The 24771-nt window shown below is 37.9% G+C and overlaps 1 protein-coding gene across 3 annotated transcripts in view; it reads right to left on the reverse strand.

Annotated features, from left to right (window-relative positions):
- LOC145978441 (leucine-rich melanocyte differentiation-associated protein-like) overlaps positions 1-24771 on the reverse strand; it is a 49028-nt gene that overhangs the window by 20077 nt on the left and 4180 nt on the right. Inside the window, exon 1 of one of the 3 annotated variants that reach the window (XM_083111084.1) lies at positions 18371-18507. The exons of 1 other annotated variant lie outside the window; for it this stretch is intronic. In XM_083111084.1, the coding sequence (XP_082967210.1) occupies positions 18371-18399 (29 nt within the window). In that variant the 5' untranslated portion in view covers positions 18400-18507. Of the gene's footprint in view, positions 1-9675; positions 9798-18370; positions 18508-24771 lie in introns of those variants that run through there. One more of the 3 variants, XM_083111083.1, reaches the window with a different exon arrangement.

Consider the following 24771-nt stretch of genomic DNA (forward strand, 5'->3'; position numbering starts at 1 on the left):
ACCTAAATTCTGTGGAAAATATTCAAGATGAGAATGTAGAAGATGAATTTTTAAAGACATTCGGGAACCCATTTCTTTGTAACACCTCAGTAGCTCTGAAACTAGAAATTCATAGTTTTCTTTTTTGTTTCCCAGGAATCCATTCACCACAGCTTTGAAGAAACTCCACGCTGCCAGCTCGACATCTTGGAGCTTTGATTAAAAAAAATTGTCTTCCAGGAGTTTTCTAATTTGTGGTCCCACAAAAATACTTTCCTTCAATTTTGCTTGTTGTCTAGTTCGAGAAAAGGTCTTGGACGTAACGAAATCCACTGCCATCTTTATTCAAGGCTTTCTAGATGTTCTTCATCAATCTAATTTAATATGTAGTGGTGGGAGAAGAATCTTCTTTGGATCAACAACCGCCACATATTCCACATTTTTTCTTTAATTTGGTATTCATCCCTCATTCCCCAATCTTTAACTACAAAATGACGACTTGTGTCGCGACTGTCCCGCAGGCACAAAAAGCAGCAATGTTTCGTAAAAACTCCCTGTAATCCTGTGAGCAAGGCAATAACCTTGAGATCAGCACAGATTTCCCATTCATGTTTATTATAATTTACAGCTGCTAACAAAGCAGACATTGTTTCGTATGTTTCCTTCGTATTTAGAGCATGGAATAAAGGAATTGATTGTAAAACATTGCCATTATGCAGCATACAGCTTTCATACTTAATTTTGATGAGTCTATGAACAGTCTCCAATCGGGTACTGAATGTCGAACACCGAACTCATTCATTAAGGAAACGATATCTACACAGAAGCACATATTTTCTCTCATTGTGAAATACTTGGAAAACTGTTCGTGACGGTTTCGATAAATGGAAATTTTTGTGTCTTTCGCAAGGAGTTTCCACTGCTGAAGCCTTGCCGGTCTCTTATATATAAATTTACATAACAACAATGAAGTAATTCTTTCCCTTTCTTTTCCAGGTAAACATCTAGCCTTATTTTCCAATGTTCGTATACCTTATACCTTAAATTTTATTTTATTAAAAATTGACATTATGAAAAATTTTTACGTGTAGGAGAATTTTGAGGATTAGTTCCGCTTACTACACTACAAAACACATTAGAAACAGTCATTACTTTCACGGGGGCAAAAATCATGTTCCCTAGTGTAATTATACCTATTAATTTATTATAAGCACCTAAAAGTACAAAAATGGAGTTTCTAAAGTCCTAGATCCTTCTTTTTTAGAATCTAAAAATCCAATCCCTAGTAATCGTATGCCATGTCATACCTTCAGAAATGCCTGAACTTTATCTTCCTTGAGTTAAAGACAGTGAACATTGTTGAGCTTTTTACAATTATCTTCAACCATGGGCGTAACTTAGAACCTAATTTTGAAGGGGCAGACTCAAACAGCCTAATATTGATGAGCAGAATCACACCGGCCTAATTTTGAATGGGTAGAATTAAACTTGGGCATACTTTTGAGTGGGAAGAATTAAACTTGGGCCTAATTTTGAGTGGGTAGAATTAAACTTGGGGCTAATATTGAGTGGGTAGAATTAAACTTGGGCCTAATTTTGAGTGGGTAGAATTAAACTTGGGCCTAAATTTTGAGTGGGTAGAATTAAACTTGGGCCTAAATTTGAGTGGGTAGAATTAAACTTGGGGCTAATATTGAGTGGGTAGAATTGAACTTGGGCCTAATTTTGAGTGGGTAGAATTGAACTTGGGCCTAATTTTGAGGGGGCAGAATTAAACTTGGGCCTAATTTTGAGTGGGTAGAATTAAACTTGGGCCTAATTTTGAGTGGGTAGAATTAAACTTGGGGCTAATATTGAGTGGGTAGAATCAAACTTGGGCCTAATTTTGAGTGGGTAGAATTAAACTTGGGCCTAATTTTGAGTGGGTAGAATTAAACTTGGGCCTAATTTTGAGTGGGTAGAATTAAACTTGGGGCTAATATTGAGTGGGTAGAATTGAACTTGGGCCTAATTTTGAGTGGGTAGAATTAAACTTGGGCCTAAATTTTGAGTGGGTAGAATTAAACTTGGGCCTAAATTTGAGTGGGTAGAATTAAACTTGGGGCTAATATTGAGTGGGTAGAATTGAACTTGGGCCTAATTTTGAGTGGGTAGAATTGAACTTGGGCCTAATTTTGAGGGGGCAGAATTAAACTTGGGCCTAATTTTGAGTGGGTAGAATTAAACTTGGGCCTAATTTTGAGTGGGTAGAATTAAACTTGGGGCTAATATTGAGTGGGTAGAATCAAACTTGGGCCTAATTTTGAGTGGGTAGAATTAAACTTGGGCCTAATTTTGAGTGGGTAGAATTAAACTTGGGCCTAATTTTGAGTGGGTAGAATTAAACTTGGGGCTAATATTGAGTGGGTAGAATTGAACTTGGGCCTAATTTTGAGTGGGTAGAATTAAACTTGGGCCTAATTTTGAGTGGGTAGAATTAAACTTGGGCCTAATTTTGAGTGGGTAGAATTAAACTTGGGCCTAATTTTGAGTGGGTAGAATTAAACTTGGGCCTAAATTTTGAGTGGGTAGAATTAAACTTGGGCCTAAATTTGAGTGGGTAGAATTAAACTTGGGGCTAATATTGAGTGGGTAGAATTGAACTTGGGCCTAATTTTGAGTGGGTAGAATTGAACTTGGGCCTAATTTTGAGTGGGTAGAATTAAACTTGGGCCTAATTTTGAGTGGGTAGAATTAAACTTGGGCCTAATTTTGAGTGGGTAGAATTGAACTTGGGCCTAATTTTGAGGGGGCAGAATTAAACTTGGGCCTAATTTTGAGTGGGTAGAATTAAACTTGGGCCTAATTTTGAGTGGGTAGAATTAAACTTGGGCCTAATTTTGAGTGGGTAGAATTAAACTTGGGGCTAATATTGAGTGGGTAGAATTGAACTTGGGTCTAATTTTGAGTGGGTAGAATCAAACTTGGGCCTAATTTTGAGTGGGTAGAATTAAACTTGGGCCTAATTTTGAGTGGGTAGAATTAAACTTGGGCCTAATTTTGAGTGGGTAGAATTAAACTTGGGCCTAATTTTGAGTGGATAGAATTAAACTTGGGCTTAATTTTGAGTGGGTAGAATTGAACTTGGGCCTAATTTTGAGGGGGCAGAATTAAACTTGGGCCTAATTTTGAGTGGGTAGAATTAAACTTGGGCCTAATTTTGAGTGGGTTAGAATCAAACTGGGCCTACTTTTGAGGAGACAGAATCAGACTTGGGGCCTAGTTTTGAGGGGCAGAATCAGACTTCGGGCCTAATTTTGAGGGGGTAGAATCAAAACTGGGGCTTAAGTTTGGGGGGGAAGAGATTCGAAAAGTTTTCTATCCAATAAAAACAACAAAAAAAAATTGGGGGGGCAAGCGCCTCCCTCCCTTGCCTCACCAAGTTACGCCTATGTGTTCAACAACTGTTGTACTTTTGAATATACGGTATACATTTATATCCAACAAAGGTTAAAATATAAAAATTAAATCAGTGTACCCCCAAAGGTATTTTTATTAGGGCTGAACTGATGTTGATACCGATGTATTGGTTGGAATTGAATCACCGATACTAGCCAATACTTTTGTGGAGTACCAGTACCTCATGGAGTCCACTAAAATGCCACACTTATGCAGTGTCTAAATATCCTGGAATTTATGCAAAATGCATAATTTTCATTATTTTGGCAATAGCATTGTGGGGGAGACTCGGATTCTGTGATTAAATGATAAGTTTGTGTGAAAATATAAATATTTTTAAAGCACGCTACGATACAGTTCCAATTAACAATTTACATATTAAAATTTAAAACTATTCTGAACTACAGGGTGTGGCATAAAAGATGGGCTTTTATAAAATGCAACAAAACTAATACTATGTTTTATTAGACAAAAATACTCCGTTGCACATTCCCATTTGCAAAATATGCACTGTTACATTAATGTGATGTAAATTATGTCCTGCAGGTGAGTGTCCTTTCGTCGTTGACACTTGGTCAATCTGCCATCGGAATCTTCCGTGCCACATTTAAACATGTGAATAGGAATGTTTCTGCTTCAGTGAACTTAACAGAGCTTCAAAGTTCTTCAGGCACATATTGATTCCATTGGCTGATGGAATAAGATCATGTCTAGCGAGATTACTAACGCCGATATTCTCATCTCTCAGCGGCAACAGTCACCAATTTTACAAAATGCCCTCACAGCTACAGCACGTTGAGCTCCGCTCCAACGATCCATGTCTGTAAATTGCGTAAATTGGTGATGCAAATGACAATCAGTAAGTGTTTCCAAAACCATTATAGAAACTCTTCCAACAAAAACAAATAAACCCATTTTTATGCCACATCCTGTACTTTGAATCATTACAATTTTCAAGTATAGGTAATCGGAAAGGAATCATTAAAAGTTGCGCAATGGTATCGGCTCAGCCTATATAACTAAAATCCTTGGACTCTTCTTGGTGAGAATGAAACTGCATGTGCTAATCATTCAAAACTTAATAGAACAAGTGTGCAATGTTATAAATTCCCTTATCAATCAAAATGAGCAATATTTCTTTGAGTAACACTCGTGCTATGAGGCAAGTATCCAAATGTCTTCCTTATCTATGTGCCGTTCAATCATCATTTCATAATTACTGCCCTGTTCGATGAACTTTGTTTATGCTTGCATCATTTTGTCAACACAGCTATCTCCGACAAAACCAATATCAAATCTATAAAATGAAAGTGTGGGGCAAATACGTCCACTAAAAGAATTACGGTGTTGGCACTACTTAGATTTCTTTTCATGAATAAGTAAGTGACTACTTCCTTTCTTCTCAACTTCTCATTGCCTTGCCCCATTTAGTGGTGGCTGACACGAAGATGACATAATATTGTTATCCGGGAATCCTTATTTTCTTTTTCATACAACTATCGGTGGATTAACAAGATGGGTGATGCTACCAGATCTAGACGGTGAAAACTAAGTATAAATTGGCATCACTTTAAAGTTAACCGTAATAGCAGCACCCTCCATCCCTTTGACACCTGAAATAACCTTAGGAGGCACTTTATACAGCCTTCGTAATTTTAACTCCTTGAACGTCAACTTTAGTTCCATTTAAGGTGAATTTAGCTCTTTTATGCACATCAGGTTTGACAACCCAACCAGAATGGCCGTAGGAGGCAAGGAGAAACTCATTACACTTATGGGGGCATTATTTTATTTCTTCTCTTGAGAATATCAAACATCGAATGGGTAGAAAAGTACATGGACAGAAAAAGGACAGTTGAACAATTTCTTGCTCATCAGAAAAGTTGAAACTCCCATTTGATTAGCTGTAACTTGAAGTTGAAGTTGATTTTCCATAAGGAATACATGGGATTCTGAAAGAGTGGAATAAAGGCAGTCAGAGCATGGTGCCAGTCGCATCACCTCCAGCTCTGCCTCCACCGGGGTATCGAACCCGGGATCCCTTGATTACAAGGCGACGACGTTACCTCTACGCTCCTCCTCAATGGTGTAGTGGTAACATTGCCGCCTTGTGATCAAGGGGTCCCGGGTTCTATACCCAGCTGAGGCACAGTGGTTCGGATCTCACTTTAAACTGTAGGTCCAGTCCCGATTAGCCTTACTGTGCATAAAGTAACTTAAAACACCAAATCAATCAATGAATGAATTCAGGAGATGCTTTTTAAACATAAACGCCTACATTATCTGGCCAAGGAACAAGAAAAGGCATTTTATGGCAAATCGTTAGCCTATTATTGCATAAAATTTAAAACAAATCTCCGGGAACAGCCCACACATTTCCTAAAACAATGCCAAAAATGAGTGGATGCACGAGGACATTTCCAACATCCCCAGTGATAATTAGCACAAGGACAACATTTCCAACATCCCCAGTGATAATTAACATGCTTACTTTGAATGTAATTGTAACTATAATTCTGAGAATTTGAAATAATTTCGAAGTTAGCTGTTTCCATAGTGGAGATATCACATGCGATTTGACGGGAGTTGGCATCCGGGCAGCCATTAAGCGTGCCGCCGTCAAGGCACCCAAGGCTGGACAGAGGACTCTGTATATATCCAACTTCAGGACATAGGACAAAATTTCTTGGAGTATAAACTGATAGCAAATTATCTTTCAGCATTCATTGTTGGTGACACACTTTGGTAGTCAAGCATGTTGAGGCCACTATCAAGTGTAGTTCCAGGTTCGAGTCCTGGCCTGGGTATGTAATCACAATTTCCATAACATTGTGATTGGTCAGCAGTGGTGCAAAATATAAAAACAAACAAAACAGTGCTACCTTATATGTTTGAAATTAAATATTGTCTACAAGCTAGTTCGAAGCAACCAGGAAAAAAAAAAAGGCATGATATAAAATACCATTTCTATTCTTGGGTTACTGGATACAGCACATAATTAATGTACACCAATTTAATAAAGTAATAAGGGTCCAAGCTCGTGATGCAATTTTAAAGGTCAAGATTCCAACCCTATAGAACGGACCTTCGTTCTCTGTCTCTCAATACTCATTGACTGTGTCAACAGAGGTCAAGACAAAAAACCATAGTTCAATTGCACAAGTTTTGATCCAAAAGTAAGTCCAATTTCTTAGAAAGGGAATTTGGGGGACACACTTGGTTGTACTGCTATAATAAAAAGGACTGATCTTTTTTCAGCAATTTTTTATCAGTTATGGAAAAATATTGGTACTAAATACTTAAAAAAAAAGATGTTATCATGGGTGAATGATGTAAATATATCTCTCCCCATGTAGTGTTGTGCCCTAGTCTACGTGTATTCTACATTGGCTTACAGTACATACAGTCTAATAAACAAAAAATAATTTACAGGGTGTTTTAAAGGGAAATGACAATTTTCAAGCATGTTGGTTCATATCTCGATGCATACAATTCTCAAAAGATCTCTCATTCCCTTTAGGTATTAGAGGAAATGCCAATTAGAAGGTTAATGAACAGAAAGGTTATGACGAAGTGTACAAAAATCCAACGAATAGTGGTCCAGCCCTGTTGTCAATTCTTCACACCAATTTATTGCCAAGGAGAGGAGGAGATGGAAAAAGAGGACCACAACAGATCTTTGTCATTTGCATGGTGATATATTGTAGCGTGGCAAGAGCCTGCTCGCCTGGACTTGGCGAACGGAATAAATGGAATATAGTAGATTGCAGAATTTGACACTTCCTGTAAAGTTAAGTTTGGCGACAGCATGCTTGTTCTCCAGTCGCATGGCAGAATGCTCAACCACCTTTAGCTAAACATGATGAAGATGATTACATAAAATTGATGAAGGGATAGTCACATATAACACACATGCCCTTACTGGAATTGGACTACATTGTCTGTGTGCAAATGTAGACTGTTTTTGGTTACATACAGATTCACATTACTGCATCATTGTCATTTCCATTGTTCCTCTATATAAAATGGCTATTTTGACATGCATATGCCACAAATACAGAAAATCTAAATTTATAACAAAGCCTTATTCAGAGAGGTCATTGTACAAGTATAGAATTTTCCACGATGGTCTTGAAATGACATTAGAATCACAGAGATTGGCATTGTCTCCATATTGGCTATCTTGATTTAGCCTACAAAAATAACTTAAAAACCGACCATTTTATGGACTTGCCAGGGGCCCTTTACCTCCAACGGTCAGGCTTCTACAAGGGCCCCCAAGTCACAAAAAGTATATAATGTGGAAAAACAACCCAAACAAGCAAAGACAAGAATAATCTAAAAATTGGAGATAAATAATAAGGATAATAATTATTCAGAACAGGTAACATCTGCTTCTTAGTAAACAAATTAATAGCATCAGCAAAAGGCTGAAAAAAAAATAATAAGGCCCAACCTTATTAGATCCCCTTCGAATCTAAATATAACTTAAAAGCCTATACTCAAAGCGAAAAAGGCAACCCCAACTAGCAGCTGACCTACTTTTTGCTGTACGTAGCTCTATCTGTCCACCAATCGTCTTTTGGGGGTGTGTGCCTCAACAGGTGTCAACAACCTAAGTTGCAAAGTAAAAGCTGTAGGGGCAACATTGCTCTCCCGTTATAACATTGCCAAGCATACGTCTGTCTATGTCAGTTGTTTTATTGGCTTCTTGTACAGTCTTGGGTGTTTTGTGTACTATTGTATAACTTTTATACAGTAACAGCGCTGATCAAGTCTCTCCCCCCCCCCCAATTTTACAGTACATTTGACAACGTACTGTATATCCAACGATCATTTGTTTCATCAAAGGAACTTTCGGTGCCTTGCGACTCAAAAATACCCAATGTCAGTCAAAGAGAATTCAACTGCCAACTGAACATTCGTTGTTTCCCAGCCGCCAGTTGAAATTGCGAGGGGCATAAAATATAAATAAATATAAATAATTAATGCAATAAAAGAAACAATATCAGGGCTACTTCGATTTTTTTATTATGAAATTCCCTGACAATTCCAGGTTTTCCAGTCCCAAAAATAAAATTTTTCCAGACATTTTTATCATCATTATTTTTTGCTTTTGAACCTTGTGTTTTTTAATTAAATATATAATCCGTTAATTATTATGAATATTCACTTTCACAACATTTTTTAGTATACTTCATTCTACACACACAAGAAATTCGAAGAGTAAAATGTAAAATTACAATCGGCATCAAATGTATTGGGTGCTACAATCACGTGCATCTAGCCTTCAGGCTAAGGTAACAGAGGTACATTATTTCCCCATACCAGATCTCCACAATATAGAATCAGAAAAAGTTCATAAACCATACACAATTTTTCATTTTCTGGCAGATTTATAGTGTTGTAGAAAATGCTGCTTTTTTGCTTACATTTATAAGTACACAGCTTCTGGAGAAATTTTTGTTGCATATAGGAATTCTATAGGAAATGCCAACAAGACTAAGATCTATAAAATAATAGAGGATAACCTCATCTTCACCAACCTTTCTGATAATTATGATCATATTGTCAATGTACTTCAGTTAATAATCAGATATCTGGACTGCCAAGTTTTACTTTGATATTCTTTCTAATATATAGTATTTTAAAAGTGAAAATTTATTACAGAAATTTCGAAGGAACCATAATTTTGCACAAGACTGAGAATCATAAGAATGAAAGAAACACGTTTCTGAACTGAATCTTTTTTGGGAGTGGAATCACAAGAACCGAATCCAGAAGTGGAAGTGAACTGCTTGTTCATTTTGCAACTTTTTCCCTTGCAGACTCCAAAATGCACGTAAATTCCAGACGATCTGCAAAATTCCATCACACTTCCCTAATTTTCCCCAACAAGCACAATTCCCTGACATTTCCCTGTTATCCAGGTTTTTCAGACATGTAGCAACCCTGAATATTTACTAACAAATCTAATATAATTTACTACCCCATTCTTGAATCCTAAATTCAATGCACTAACAAATATGTACCTCCCACAAATTTCATCTATAATGTTTTACACAATATTTTAATTTTAAAGGAAGAAAAAATATAGCCACGAGTAACTCACACACAATCTAAACACAATTCAATTATTTAGTATAACTTCACAGTTTATGCTGTAAACAAAAAAACAAGTCCATAAATCGATCAACTTACAATATATAAGTACTTTCTAACATACACATAATAAAAATAATACTAAGAAATAATTACAGTAGCATATCTATGCAGAAAGTGCTTGTCCCACGGGCTTCAAATTCCATGATTCTGACGAACTGAACGAAACGAAAGCAACTGATACATTACCACCACAATAGTGATCCTTATAAAAACTAAACACTCGGCCTGAATCATGAAGCAAAACACAGATAAGGGCTTATCAAAATGTTCAGCTGCTACTTCACAATGTTGCTCAACATTTTTTTACGGTATAATCGTAGATCATCAATGAAAAACAAACAAGCAATGACGTGAAGTGTGGCAACGAAAAACTACGAATGTACCAGTTCAGAAAGTGTACGTCTCACACCTCCACTGTACCTATGTTAATCAGTCAGGAAGCAGAATATCAACACGTGTAAAATGTTAACACTGTGAACTTCTTATCAGTCACTTTTTCAGCTTCCTCTTTGCTACTTGCTTCGTCAACCCTAGCGACCTTGTTACACAGCACAGAGTTATGTATGCTGTTATAAATAAAGAGCATGTGAATGCCATCAGTGGTTTGACTAATAAAATGGATCAAAGGTTAAGAAGCACTAATGAACAGTCATTACTATATAAAAAAAGAAACCGTTGGAAATCCAAATGTGTTTTACATAATGTCACTCAATTAGTTTACTGTTGTGGTCAAAACTTTAGCAAAGTTTGCTCGAAGTCCAGTTTATCATCAGATAGGCTAATCATGACTGGACCTACAGTTTAAAGTGCAATCAGAACCACTGTGCAATGTGGCTCCACCAAGGAATGAACCCAGGACTCCTTATTTTTTGTTGTTATTACATATTTACGCATATATAATGCATGTGCACACCATTGTTTTTTTATGGGAAAAAGCAACAAACAATTATATCTCATATATAATGTACACTACAATTCAGGTTCAAGAAATGGCTTTCTTAATTGTAGGTCTTAAAGCTGTTGCTATGCCGATCAAAGTGAATGACATCATACCTATTCAATACCTGTTACAGAGGCGAGGTGTCCGGTCATCGGGAGATGCGGCGATGACCAAGCAAAGTAATAAATATATTTCATTTTAAATATTTTAGAGAAGTAGTAAGAAATAAGTCAGCATACTCACATATTTGTGCGAAATAAGTCAAGCAACAGCATGAAACAGCTGGAAATAGGCAAGAGATTCGCTAATCTTGCACATCGAAATGAGGCCCCAATGCTACCTCTCGCGCCGAACTCTCCTGCCAAGTTTCCTATTGAAGGCAATGGTGTTAGAAGCCTCAGCTCATCTCAGAAGTGGTGCGAATCCCTCTTGTCTTTACCGGTGCCAAGAACAGACGAACAGTTCTGAACAGGCAGACCTTACAAAAGGTCCAACAACCTCTACTTTCCCCCACTCTTGAAGGTCTGGGTCGTAACAGGCCCTTTTTTCAGCTCACATCCCCATGCTTACAACCACGGCAGGATTTCTCTGGAGTCATCAAGATTCTTCCAAGTGTCCAGTGGTGTGCTCAAGGAGGGATTGGTGAGGCTCAATAATCTTACAAAAAAAAATAATTTAGCTACCAAGTTTTGTAGGTTTAACCCCTTACTTGCAGCAACCTTGAAGGCAAGTGCGACCAAAAAATAAATTGTATATAGAGATGCAACCACAAATTCGTTTCATCATAAATAATGCAAAAACTAACTATAAAAAGACTTGCCCCAAAATGAAGCTAAGGAAAACAATCTATATGTAGACTCTGCTGCAAACAAACATTCCATATTAGATAAGGTCAAAGGTAATGTTCCCCCTGCATACAGCACCATGCCATGAAAGCACATTTAGGGGGATTTGGCGGTAGGACCACACACACCCCCACTACATATTCTCGATTGCTGCCATTTCGGAGGTAATGTGATCAGCACCACACTCTGGTTGCCTTTACCCTTCAGGATTGCAAATTGATTTGAGGCTGGGTGAGTCCCAGAGCCACTTTATGCAGGGACTAGGCTGGTAAAATTCCAACCTCGGAACACCCACCCCTGGAATCGAACCCGGGGTTCTCGCATGGCAGTCAAACACCCTACCAACTAGACAACCACGGCTCTAATTCCATATTGCAAAAAAATATTTTTCAGGAACTGATAAAGCATCAACAATGGATTTTTTGGTTGCCAATAGCCCACATAGACTAATAATAGCACGAAAAAGTGGTGTCTATAAAAATGACTTGCCGCAATACAAGAACTGTTAATTTTCAGTCTATAAATAGATGATCCGCAAAAAAAGGCCCATTTTAAGATAGTCTATATATAGCTCCGCCGCAAGAAATGGGTTAAGCCCTGTCATCTTGAAACTTGATGATTGATTTCACTCAACTGGAATATCATAGTGTGTTCCAAAGCTATATGTTTATGGCAGTAAGAACGGTCAAAAATTGGTGATGGATTCCTGTGAACTTATAAATTAAAATAAATATTCTGGACAACTTTGAATTGTTACAATGTTCAAGTCTCTGTATCAGTCGGAATCTGTAAAGAGTATCAGCACTGGTTTTGTCATTTGCTCAGGTCTTATCATTGTGTTCTCAACGGAAGTTTACAGCACAATCAGATAGTACAAACACTTATTGCACCAGCAGTGTTGGTTTAACTGCTACTGCCATCTATTATTCTTTTTTGTAACGTTTTGTAGCTCACAGTAGTTCTTGGCTAGCCACAATTTGCTGAGATATGGAAGAAGTAGATCTCACATCATAGGCGCCGACTCCATGCGGCTTATGGGGGCTAGAGCCCCCCCAATGTTAATGATGTGGGGTCAGAGCCCCCTTAAATAATTTTGCTTAAGAGGATCTAATGTATTATTTTTCTTCTCTTGTAAAGTTTACTCTGAATTGTGCCACATGAACTTAACTTTAAATACACATTTGAAATGTTCTAGACCATCAACTTTGGGGGGCTGAGACCGCTAAACCATCAACTTTCGGGGGGCTATGACTGGAGACAGCAAAACACATGACTTATTACTATATACTAAGTATATAATTATTATTTACTATTATACATATGTTAATCCGAGACATAATGAATTTAGCCAACAACTTGTTAAAGACTGTTTGGGAATCCCCTAAAAGAATGCAAATATTTAGGAATATTATTGATGTGAATGAGAAGGCTGGCCACACTGGACTGCGACCACTTTGCAATCGTCGGTGGACGTTGAAAGCCTCCAGTATGCAACAGATCTTAAGTAACTATGAAAACCTTTTCAATTTTTTTGAGAAATTTTCTGAAGAAGATTCTACTGACGCAGCATCAAAATGTGCTGGATACCTGGAGACAATGCTTCACTTCAATACATTTTTCTTTCTCTCCCTCTACTGCCATGTGATGGGTCCAATAGAAGAGGTAAACTGACGATTCAGTCTCCATGCATTGGTGCAACAGAAGTGGAATCAAAACTAAAATACTTGACTGACATCTTTTAAGAAAAGCGAATGTGTTTTGAGCAGTTCTGGCTGAAATGCACAGAGGGCAAACCGAGCCTAGTTGATAAGCCAGAATTGCCCCGGCAACATCACGTCCCTAAGATACTTGAAAATCCTGATGCTGCCAAACATCACAAGTTCTACACTACAAAATAGCATTATAAATCAATATACACTGATGTCTGTGACACAGCAAAATCATGTGTTAAACAAGGACATGAATCTACAGGACTACAAAAAGTAACAGCCATAAAGAAATAATGCATCTCGGCTGTGAACAGTTGCACAACAAACTTTCAGCAAACTCGAGAATTCTTTCGCCAAGATTTGGATGACGATAGGCTCTCCTTACACATGTCCATGCATGGTGATATCGTCAAACAGAAGAAAGTGGTTCTGACTACCATGCGTGACATAAGGAAGTTTCTTTTGGAAGACACCACCCTCCAGAAGCCAAATTCATGATGGTCCTCCGCACTGTGCCAGTGACGAAAGTCATTCAGTGCTGCTATTAGCCGACTAAAGACATCTTTGAGATATACAATGAGGCAGAAGAGACTAAGCAGCTTAGAAGGTACTCCACATACATCAAACTGTGCTTGAGACCGCTCGTTAATGAGTTCATAAAGAAATAACCCACTGCATAGAGCAGCTTTTGCTTTATTTTTAAATGATGTTCATATGTTTTTGTATATATCTTAGTGTAGGCCTACATGCTATTTTTTTATTATTGCAAAATTAAATTTAAAAAGTAAAATATTGTAGCAAGAACAAAAAAATAAAACTATTTTCCTGCGATTTGGTTTAGCATTTATGTACATAATTAAATAAAACTGTTAAATATTGTAAATATTCGTTATTTTATGGGTTATTTGCAACCCATCACATGTCTGTTGTGGGCATTAAAACACACCCATGCCCTCGCCGGGACTCGAACCCAAGACCTCTGGATCAAAGCGAGTTGAGTCGACCACCCAACACGCTCGGCTACCGAGGCCGGCATAAAACTGTTAGGTTGGTCTCTTGATGTAAATACAAACTTTTCAATAAAAATGTTAATTGTTATCTAAAAAACAAATGAGCAGACACAAAAGACATAAAGAGACATTTTCTAAACATTTTTCATGTTACATTTCATTTACATGAGGAATATAATAGCCGCTTAAAAACTGCTATACGAAGACTTAATTTTTATTTTTAAAAAAGGGAGGGAGTGGGTCATTAATTCATTTCTTTCAGATCAGAGCCCCCCCCCCCCCCCAATAATTTTGACAAGTCGGTGGCGCCCCTGTCTCACATACATGAACCAGTTTTAAAACAAATTTTCTAGCTATCACTTGCAACCTACACTAATGCAGATTTTTCTGCAGCCCCCAAGTCAGAATGTAGGTTTATCTGACATTTGCAACGCTCAGTAATGTGATTACGTTGTTTGCCTTAAGTTGAAAAATAAACACATATTTGAAATTCAGAAATATTTTGTGTGTTAAAAGTACTAAATAAGCACATGGAACAGTTTTACGTGCCCCTGTAAGCCAGCCACAACACCCTATGGCACACACTTTGGGAACCACTGCCTAATCATTACACCCCCCATGGAAGTTTATAGCACAGTCAGATAGTCCAAACATTTAAACATTAAACAGCAGTTGGCACCAAAATTCAATGTTGGTTTAACTGCTGCTGCCATCTGTTGTTCTTTTTGTAATGTTTCGTAGCTCACATTAGTTCTTGGCAAGCCACAAGTTGCTGAGATAAGGTAGTTGATAGCAGAGTGAAATAGCACAAAAGTTTAGTGCAATGTTTAACTCTTTTGCCAGTAGTTGGCACCACAATACAGTGTTGTTTTGCTGCCATCTGTTATTCTTCTATGTAATGTTTTGTAACCCACAGTAGTTTGGCTAGGTACAATTTGCTGAGATAATGTAAGTTGGAGGTCACATTTCTAGGTACAATTTGTAAGCAGCAGTATTGTCTTGCGAGAATGGTGGGAAGTGTACGACAAATGTTGCCAAATATTAATTACTAGATTCTTCCAATCATCCCAAAATATTCTAGATAAGCACACTATAAATGAGCAGTCGCAAAGTGTGACATTTTTACATAGTCATTGCATGACTTGCCAAACCTCAGGGTTGATCTTTCAATCGAGAGGGGGAAGGAGGTGCAATATTTCTCCGCAGTAAACGCCAAGGTCATTGACTATTCACTATAAAAGCTGATTGCAGTACCATAGGCCTTACAACTAGAAAATGCGGAAGAGTTGAGGGTAGTGGAGAGTTTCAAATATCTAGGAAGCATAATTGAGAGAAGTGGAAAAATAGATGAGGAGGTAAACAGAAGAGGACAAATGGGTGGTGGAATCTATCCAAGCATTCGAATATTAATATGAACAGGGATGTACGTATCAAATGCAAGAAGGTAATATATAACACATACTCGTACTAAGAGTTGAGGGTAGTGGAGAGTTTCAAATATCTAGGAAGCATAATTGAGAGAAGTGGAAAAATAGATGAGGAGGTAAACAGAAGAGGACAAATGGGTGGTGGAATCTATCCAAGCATTCGAATATTAATATGAACAGGGATGTACGTATCAAATGCAAGAAGGTAATATATAACACATACTCGTACTATGTGCCAATAATTACGTACGGAGCAGAGACTTGGACCATGACAGAGAGAGAGAGAGAGAAAAGAAAGATGCAGGCAGTGAAGATGAAATTTTTAAGGAGTATATTGGGGAAGACTAGAAGGGATAGAATATGGAATGAGGAGATCCGACAGTCAGCAGGGGTGGTGAAGAAGCTTCAGGACAGGATAGATCAGGCACAGATGAGATGGTTCGGACTCATGAAGAGGGAATAAGTGGAATAAGGCCAAGGGGGAGACCAAGATATTGGTGGAAAGAGCAGATAGCGGAGAGTGTTAGAGAAGAGGACAAGATTGGAATACCGTGGAAAGAGAGGAGTGGTAGAAGACAGGAAAAAAATGGAGAGCCTTGACTTCTATGCCGACCCAGCCAGAGGTAGGAAACAGCAAAGGATAATGATGATGATGACTACTTAAAATGAGCAATACGAAAAAGCAATAATTCTCATTTCTTCTTTCTCTCTGCGTTTGATTCTGAATTGGAAACACCTCAATTGTCACGTTTAAAGACAACTGTCAATTGTTGTGACAAAGAGAAACAAAAACATCGAGACTCTCGCATGGGGCTTACTCCATACTTTGAAATCTCAAAACACGTTAAATCAAACTTCTACGTTGGTTTTCATGAAAAACGAATTTCATATCACTCATTACTCAACATGTAATGTGTTGCACGCTTCACAATGTTGGACAACTAGGAAGAAGTTTAAGTTTATTGAAGTCAGAGAAAACCTGCCATGGTTGTTAACATAGGTGCTGAAAAAAGGCCTCTGACCTTCAAGGATGGTGGGAAAGTCTCTCATCTTTCTTGTCACAGGGTGTTGTCCGCTGAGAACAGCCAAATGCTGTACGAGAGTATGACTGCCATGCAGTAGACCCAGGTTCAATTCCCATGGTGCGTAATTTCAGGTTGGATTTTTTCCAGAAATGTCCTAGTATGAAGTATCTCTGGGGTTCACCCAGTCAATAATAAATGAGTACCTGGGAGGAAAAATGGCCGGAGCATGGTGCTGATCAGATCATATATACATGTATAGCAGGACATGTAAACATAAAGATCTTCATGTTTTCCACATCGGTTCATTTGAAATGAAGACAAGTGGCTGTATGTTTGCACTTGGTGAAAGCTGTCCTTGGTTTCATTACTGTGGAAGCCTAAATATTTCAATGTTGTCCCAATAAGGACAACTAGGAAGCTATTTGAAAATAAGCCCCAAATTTTAGTCTAGAAAAACAGGAAGTATTGGGAAGAGATTCGGTTTGGTGACCATGCATCATTTAACTGAAAACTCAGGGTGGCCATTGTAGGACCATGATTGCTAGATTAACGAAGGCTGCATAAAGTGCCTCCTACGATAATTTTAGGTGTCAGAGAGGTGGGGTACTGCTATTACCATTAGCTTTAAAGTGGTGGCAATTTATTCTTAGTTTTCACTGCCTAGATTTGGCGGCATCACCCATCTCAATAACCCAATGATGTTCATATGAAATCGAAAATAAAGGATTCCCGGATAATAATATTGTCATCTTCACCTTAGCCACAGTGCTAAATATAAAAATAACTGGGGAGGAAAGAGGGGGGGGGGGGGTGACGCAGCCTATATATGAATATCACGTCAAGTGCAAAATGCACACTCATGGCAAAGGTTGGTCTTTATGGGCCGGAGCCAGTGGTGGCATCATGGTGGGGCAGAGGGCAAGTGACACAATTCACAGTCAAACGAGTGCACAAAAGAGTCACATCTGGCTCCAAAAGAGCGAAGTTGGCAACATTGATCGGCAGCTGCCCCAGCGAGAAAGACCTAGGGGAAATTGTCCCTTCTCGCCTTAAAGTAATGAGCATTGTTTGGATTTCGAAAATAAGTTATTTATGTTGGAAGAAAACAACTTAAAAAATACCTTCGCAAGCATGCACGCTCCCTATGGACAAGGCATTCTCTGTTGATACAAGCGATGAGCAAGTATCGAACAATAGTGGGAATGAATGTAGAAGTAAATTGGAACCTTCTTGAAACTAATCAGCACAGTTTTCATTTCGAAAAAGACCAATTTAAGGGTAAAATAAAATGTTAGAGGTACCTTGCACAAAACTCCCCATTTCGCATGCTTGACGCATTATACAGACTACAACCTAAGCTAACTACAAAAGCATTTAGGGTTACTATTAAAATTCTAAGGGAATTAACCTGAAAGCATGTATTGAACAAAATCTTCGAACAATTTGGCAGCAAGAATTATGTAGAAGTATATGGAAGTGAAAACGCAGTGTCAAGGAAACAAGCAGTAATTGCTAAAACTCTACAATGTTAGCAGACATAAATCGAAATTGAACCATGTAAAAAATGCATATGAAACATGATGAAATCTCAATAAAACAAAAGGAACTTGGGCCCCAACTTTAGCTAGGGATAGATCTTCACAAACTTTCCCTGCAGAAATCGACAATCACGTTTCAAAACCGAGGCAAAAAAAAAATAATATACAGCCAAGACACAAAAGAAAATTGTTCTTTGCATTGACCTTGAGATAAAATAACACACGCAAAATCAAATACTAATTGATATTTTACAGCATGGGCAGATACAAATTAATTAAGTTCTACTGACTCACCAGTAGCTAGCTATCCTGAAACCAACCATCACAATAGCAAAATACAATGAACTGGTATTCCCTGTTAATTTATATGTGCAGACTGCCGACAAACTGGTTCCTTTCTCTTTCCATCTAGTTTCTGCCAGACGTGGGATTCTTGGAACAATGCCAGCTTATCAACCTTCATGGGGGCTCTCTTACAAAACATTTTTATCACCGCAAGAAACTTCTAGGAAGCTAATAGACAAATGCACAGCAGAACTCTGATGAAATTCATTGTTTCAATGCACTTATGAAATAATTACTATGCACATGACTGCAGAATACTGAATCTAATACAAAAAGAGCATCCGCATATACCAGTGGAGTAACCACGGAGGGGGGGTCCAGAACACCTTTAATAAAAAGGTTGAATGCAGGAAAAGGTGGAAAAATATAGGACTTACTGATAAAAATGATGCCAACTTCACCTAGTGAAATCAATGTGAATGCCTCTAATCTTCATATCTCATAGGTTTTTCGTCTGACCTTGAGGTATGGTTTTCTTTTGTGAATTGCAAAACTACACCTAAAATATTAACCAGTGTCCGGCTGTGCAGGTGCAAATAAATAATAAGCATACAGAAAACAACTAACTTTGAATAAAACTTCTTTAACTTCCAAATAATAGTGCCGACTTCTTTCTTATTCTTAGAAATTATTAATTATTAATTTTAGGGCTAAGCATTTGCCGATACCGGTACCGATACCCTGAGCAATTCCAACTGATACAGATGCACATCGAAAAATAGGTGGATTATTATAAGTGTCGCTGCTTTTTCGTGATCCCCAATTTCATATAAACAACATTCCTGTCATTTGGTTTAACCTCGATAGGGAGGAAAATGACATAAAAATATATACAAATACAGAAATGTATATTTAATGCTCATTTGGCCGGCTCTGTATATGACCTGCTGTCCATTATTCTCTGTCATTTGCAATAAAAACAAGTCACTGCAGTGTTGGCATTGGCCAGCAGTCACACGGAAGGGTAGAGCACAGAAGAAAATACACAACCCTTCCTCCCACAGCAACATTCTTTCCTTTCCCAAGAACTCGGGAATCAGCCCACCATGATAATAATGCTGGTTTTGAAAACGTCCACGTTCTTACCCCATGAGTTTGTGAGCAAGAATTTGTAATGAATGGTCTCTTTTGTTTCCACATAGTGTAGACCACCAGGCCTTCAATGTCACGTTTGGGTGCAGTGGTTTCACTTAAGTCCTGCCTTTGATCTTGTCATCTGTTTCCCAGCAGGGTACATAATTTCTCAGAAATGTACATAAAATTCCTGTACGGGACCACAATCTGTCACAAGGAAGGGTGAACGAATCTTTGAAAGGGCCAAACCTTGACAAATGAGTTGTTTCTCTTGGTTGCTCTAGCCACTCGAAATCTTTGGTATCAGCGAAGAAAATTCAACCAATACCACTGGTATCGGACGATACAGATAATTTGTATATTGATCAGGTAATAAACTTGCATGACATATGAATGAACATTTACGTCATTCGATATTTAAAAAATGGTGTTAAAAGTTGTATCACCATCGAAACAATAAGGAATTTTAGCCATCACGGTGAGGGTTTTCTACACAGGAAAGTCCCAATCTAATCATAGCAGTAGGCTACCCTACTTTGGAATCTTGTTGATTCCAAAAATATATATAATTATATACATAGTCAGCAATTTCTTCTGCAATGGGTGCATTACTTCTATTGATTCCTACAATTTAATGGGAATTATTATTTCGATCTAATTACAAATATTAACTTTGGTACAACTTAAAGGTGGCCATGGTGGGTCAGTCGGTAACGCATCTGACTACCATGCTAAAGGTCCCGGGTTTGATACCCGGCCGGTTCAAATCCGGGAACTTTTCTAACGTTGGAAGCAGCCCTGGTGCCCACCCAGCATCAAATGACATGGGTACCTGGGGAAAACCCTGGGGGGTACAGGTGGTCAGGGGCGTGATGCTGATCACATCACCCCCACTCATGTCCGGATCAAAAGAGTGTGGGGCGTTATTCCCACACCCCCTATACACCTTCATGGCATGGTGCTAAGCACAGGGGAGCACTTTACCTTTTTTTTTTTTTGTACAAATTAAATTTCAATATAGTGAAGCTGACAAGCAATGTAACTCATAAAATATAGCAGTATTTACTGAAAACATTAGCGAATGTCTAATTAACGGCTCTGTAAATTATGAACACGTATGCTGCCGCCTTTGTGGCGAAGCTCTCAATCTCACTACGAAAATATTCCATGTTAGAATCCCTGCCTAGGAATAGATGTTTAATTTGTGAATATCTTTGCCATTGTAATTAGTCAAAAAGTCGCACAAAAGTAATGCTAAACAACAAATATTCAAATATGAATATTATGTATAATAAGATCAAATTGCTATAACTTCACACACAGGTTTCCCACTCATTTTGTCAAAAGAAATTCCCTAACTGGTCCAGGTATTTCCAAATAAATTTTCAGACCCTTCTGTAACATTTTAACTTTCTTTAAATCTGATTGCAGTATATGTATTGGTGGAAATACCAAAGGAATGAAGGAATGACTCCAATTGAAGAACCACCATAATTTATTTTACACCTATTGCATCGAATTAGAGAACAAATCCCTTCACTTTTCCACATGCTTTTAAATAACTTTCAGATCACTCTATAAAGATTTAACATGCTAATTAATGAGTGTTCGGTCTTCAACTTCGTATGTTAATGAAATTAAGCAAGATTGTGCAACATTAATTGAAAACAAATTGTAAAAAATACAATAAAAACACTTTTATATGAAACATCCCCCTGAAAAAATAATCAGTTGGAAAGAAAAAAGTGTATCTGTTTTCAGTTTCCAATCTTGGGATGCAAAAATGAATATTTAATTTTCATTATTTTTCCAAGTCAGTGGGAACTGTGCTTTGGAACTAAGCCATATCAATCTTGAAGAGTTTTACTTTAACATTAACACATTGGGGTCTCACGACGGACATAGCCCGCAGTGCACTTAAAGTCAATGTGGACGAACGACGGGCATAGCCCGTCCTGCGGTATGCAATCGCTTTGCCGATTGAACGACGGGCTATGCTCGTACTTCGTCTCATGCGCGTGTTCATTCAAGTCCCTCTGTTGAAATTCCGACCGCTAGGTGACTCATGTGCTATTTTTATCTGGCATCTGTGACTGTTTGTTGTCAGGTTGATGTACTGTGCATTGTTTAGAATGGCGTCGTTAGATCCAGACTGCTTAGAGGATTCCGCCTCAGAGTTTGAAGTTAGCGATGATTTTGATGATGCAGATGAATTTGAAGATTTGGAAGGTAGGTTATATTCGTAATAATTATTGTCGACAATATAAACAGTGTTGCAAACTCTAGTATTTTATGAATGAAGTGAGAAGAGGTAATTTTTGTGGGTCTATTCATCTTGCCTTTTGCTTGATTCTCCTACATGCACTGATGTATTTTTAGTTTTTCCATTTATTATTTTGTATAGTGTATGTCAAATAAAAATGTATTTAGTTTATCTATTTATTTGTTTAATTTTTACAGATGACCCAGAACCAACTGATACATCGTTGTATCATGGCTGTCCTGCAGCCAATTTTTCATACAAAAGATAATTACTTGTAATTTGTAATTATTTTTTGTTATGTGCACATAAGAAGTATTCTTATGCAAGATTCAAAAGATGTATTGATAGTTTATGTAGTTAATTATTGAAATTTCCAGATTACGAACTTAAAATATCTCTATATTAACATTCGTTACAATGTTGTACTTTTTTCTTCTTCACAAAACATTGCTGAAAAAAATATTAAAAAACGTCTGAAAATGAAAATAAAATTTAACAAATTTTTGTTCATTGAAAAGAGGAAGTTTTGTAGCTTTAAGGAAAAAGTTATAAATAAAAACAAATTAAAAATATTTTTTCTATGATTTTTTGAAAAACAACGAAAAACAGCAGACCAGAGGTAAGAATGCTGTATTATGAGGCCAGACCCGAATGTGTTAAACATTAAAATAGATATGATTTGGATATAAAAGAGTTTATAGAATACTGGTGCAAAGTAAAAGCTGAACTGTGAATTTTATGTAATTTCCAAGATATTTATATTTGTTGAAAGTGTAGTGTAGCATACTTCGCAGACCTGGAAACTCTAGAAAACTATTGGCTGGTATTTTTTTTATTGCTGTCATTTATACCGCGTTTGTTACAACCTGTCCCGGTTCCCGCGCTAGCTGGTCGCTCCCTTTTCTCCGTGCTGGGGAAAGTCAAAGCCAGGCAGCCAATTAAAATACGCAACGTCACAACAGCGTCTACGTAAGCGCCTCTCTTCTGGCCACCATTCGCTCCTCGCTGCCCAGCAGACGATTTTTTCCTCGTTTCTCATCGGCACCGAAACTGTCGAGCGCTCCCTAGCGCGGGAAACGGGACAGGTTCTACCAAACGCGGTATAAAATCAGTTATGTACATAAATCAAACAGTGTCAATCCTTACCACGCTCAAGTGATTCCGCAAAGGCTTCTGACCTTTGTAATTCTACTCGTATTTCACAATCATAAGACATATTGCATCAGTCTGGCAACTGTCCAAGGTCTTGGAAAAGAAAAGCATTCCACATTTGTGATGTAAATGCCAGAATGGTTTACGTCACTTCTTGATAAGGGATTTCTGCTCCCAACATCTGTCATCTACCCATTATCATACGTGACTGTATGTAGGAATTTATTTGACCTTCTCTTGCAGTAGCTAAATAAAAGTAATTGCTATACTGATATTATCTAGTTGCTGTACATAAACCAGTATTTCAAATATAGTATAGTCATTAACACACTACAAGCCTTATTAGGTATACAACATTTTGAACTCCAGAGTATATCAAGTATATCAATCAAATAATGTGTATCATGAAGATGATTTTCTTTAAACTGAAAAATGATGCAGCGTGGTCACTACATATACTTTCTGCCTCTTATCTCTTTATGATTTTTATTTAACACTAGCTGAATACCTGGTATTGCCCGGGTATTTATTTATACTTATCTATTAGACAGGAAAATAGGAAAATAATGAATTCTAACTATACTGTAAAATAAACTTGGAGTTGAACGGCATTGGGAGTGTCACTATTCATCTTAGCGACCCCGAAAACTATGGATTCCACACTAATATCGTTAGTTTGATTATTTTTGCATGTAATACCCCTCACAACCCCTCCCCTAGAAGTGCCAGGGATGTCTTACCCTCACAGTATTTCTTTTGAGATTGCAAGTAATATGTGTTCCAAGTTTGGTTGAAATCGCTGCAGGCGTTCGAGAATTATGATGGAACAAACACACACACACATATCCATTTTTATATATTAGAAGAAAGAAGAAGAAGATGACTAAATAATATGTATTTTTTTTATTTTTCTCTGGGTTTCCTGCTACTTTTGGCTAATTGGAACAATGAAGGTGAATGAAATTGATGGCAAAGGAACACACACAGGAAAACACTCATGCCCCGGCCACAACTCGAACCTGGAACCAGCTCAGCCACCATAGGTAAGGTCAAGATAAAGTTCTCCGCACATATAGCACCGTGCCATGAAGACACATTTAGGGGATGTAGGGTTGGGGCTCCACACATTCTCGATCTCAGCCATTTTGGAGGTGATGTGACCAGCATCATGCCCCAGCCACCTTTACTCCCCAGGTACCCATTGATTTGAGACTGAGTGAGCCCCAGAGCCGCTTTATGCAGGGGAACAAGGCAGTAAAAATTCCAACCATAGTTCACCCCGGGAATTGAATCCAGGTCTCCCACGTGGAATTCTGATGTCCTAGCGACTAGACCACACGCCAGCCACTTTGATTGTTACATGACACAGTGATATTCCAGGTAATTCTGATAACATGAGTATTTTCTTCTGCCAGTATCAAAACAACCCCTCCCCCCCAAAAAAAACTTCCACATCAGAGGAAGCAAACCTGCTCAAGACTCAAATAATGGTAATAGCGAACATATCCAAGTCAAGAGTGAGCCTTTAGTATTCAATTGTGACCATCAATCAATGGGCAACCATGCTGTTCCTTCAGCTCTGCACTTGAAGAGGATTTTTGTGAAGAAATCTTTCAAAGATCTAGGCAAATACGAATATGTGTTATTAATCCTTAAACTATGGTGAAATCCACATAGAAAAAAACAGATACGGGTTTCATATTTTTCTCATCCCGACGCAGCATGGACAAAGCAGGCTGACATCATTCCACCATAGATGTTTGCAATGTGGGACTGATGTGCTTTGCAGCTCAGGATGGGAGTAATGAGACATCCGCGCAGGAACAGCTATTTTTGCAGTTCATCCTGAAACTTCATGTCC

Source organism: Lepisma saccharinum, chromosome 24 (assembly GCF_977018435.1).
Source record: "Lepisma saccharinum chromosome 24, izLepSacc3.1, whole genome shotgun sequence".
NCBI lineage: Eukaryota > Metazoa > Arthropoda > Insecta > Zygentoma > Lepismatidae > Lepisma > Lepisma saccharinum.